The sequence below is a fragment of the Sinocyclocheilus rhinocerous genome, unplaced genomic scaffold (assembly GCF_001515625.1).
Source record: "Sinocyclocheilus rhinocerous isolate Xijiao unplaced genomic scaffold, SAMN03320098_v1.1 C35973412, whole genome shotgun sequence".
Classification (NCBI taxonomy): domain Eukaryota; kingdom Metazoa; phylum Chordata; class Actinopteri; order Cypriniformes; family Cyprinidae; genus Sinocyclocheilus; species Sinocyclocheilus rhinocerous.
In genome coordinates, this window is record NW_015769380.1 from 1 (window position 1) to 736 (window position 736).

The window sequence follows — 736 nt, forward strand, 5'->3', positions numbered from 1 at the left end:
GGGTGTTGTCAGGGAAACAGGGTGACATCTTTCTCGGCGATAAAGTCACGATGTGCCAACGGATTGAACTGAAGCAAGGCTACACATTCATGATCCCCTCAGGTACACATGCTTATCATGCATTAAACGCTTCAGGTTGGAATCTCCCAGGTTTTCTAGGACCAAACCACTGTGTCTGTGTGTGTGTAGGGTGGATCCATGCAGTTTACACTCCAATGGATACTCTGGTGTTTGGGGGAAACTTTCTGCACAGCTTTAACATTCCCATGCAGCTTAACATTTACAACATTGAGGACCGCACACGGGTGAGCACTCAAACAAGCTCTCGATTATTCCGTTGATGCCCATTTGTGAACTTTTTCTGACTGTCTCTGTGGTTTATGCAGGTCCCTGCTAAGTTCCGCTACCCTTTCTACTTTGAGATGTGCTGGTATGTGTTGGAGCGTTACTTGTACTGTCTGACCAACACATCTCACCTCACACCTGAGTTCCAGAAGCACTCACTGGGCATTGGTCAGTGCACAAACCATAAATGTGTACAATAACATATCAATACAACCGTAATTACATTGGCACATCTGTTTTGTGCTTCACAGGGCTAAAGAAGGAGGATGTGATTAAACAAGGAGGCTTTAATGGTCAAGAAGAAAATATAGTGGAAGAGCAGGAGGAGATGGTGAAGGAGGAGCCGGAGGAAGAGGCAGCATCTCCTGCTCGTCCAGGGGTGAAAGTTCAC

The 736-nt window shown here is 46.3% G+C and overlaps 1 protein-coding gene across 1 annotated transcript; it reads left to right on the forward strand.

The window, feature by feature from the left end:
* Nucleotides 1–15: 15 nt before the first annotated feature.
* LOC107735322 (lysine-specific demethylase 2A-like) lies at nucleotides 16–730 on the forward strand (the record flags this gene model as incomplete). The annotated part of the gene is made up of 4 exons (XM_016547042.1): nucleotides 16–102; nucleotides 190–305; nucleotides 387–513; nucleotides 597–730. Coding segments are annotated over exons 1-4 (429 nt in total), but the record flags the coding sequence as incomplete, so codon positions are not given.
* Between the last annotated feature and the right edge of the window lie 6 nt (nucleotides 731–736).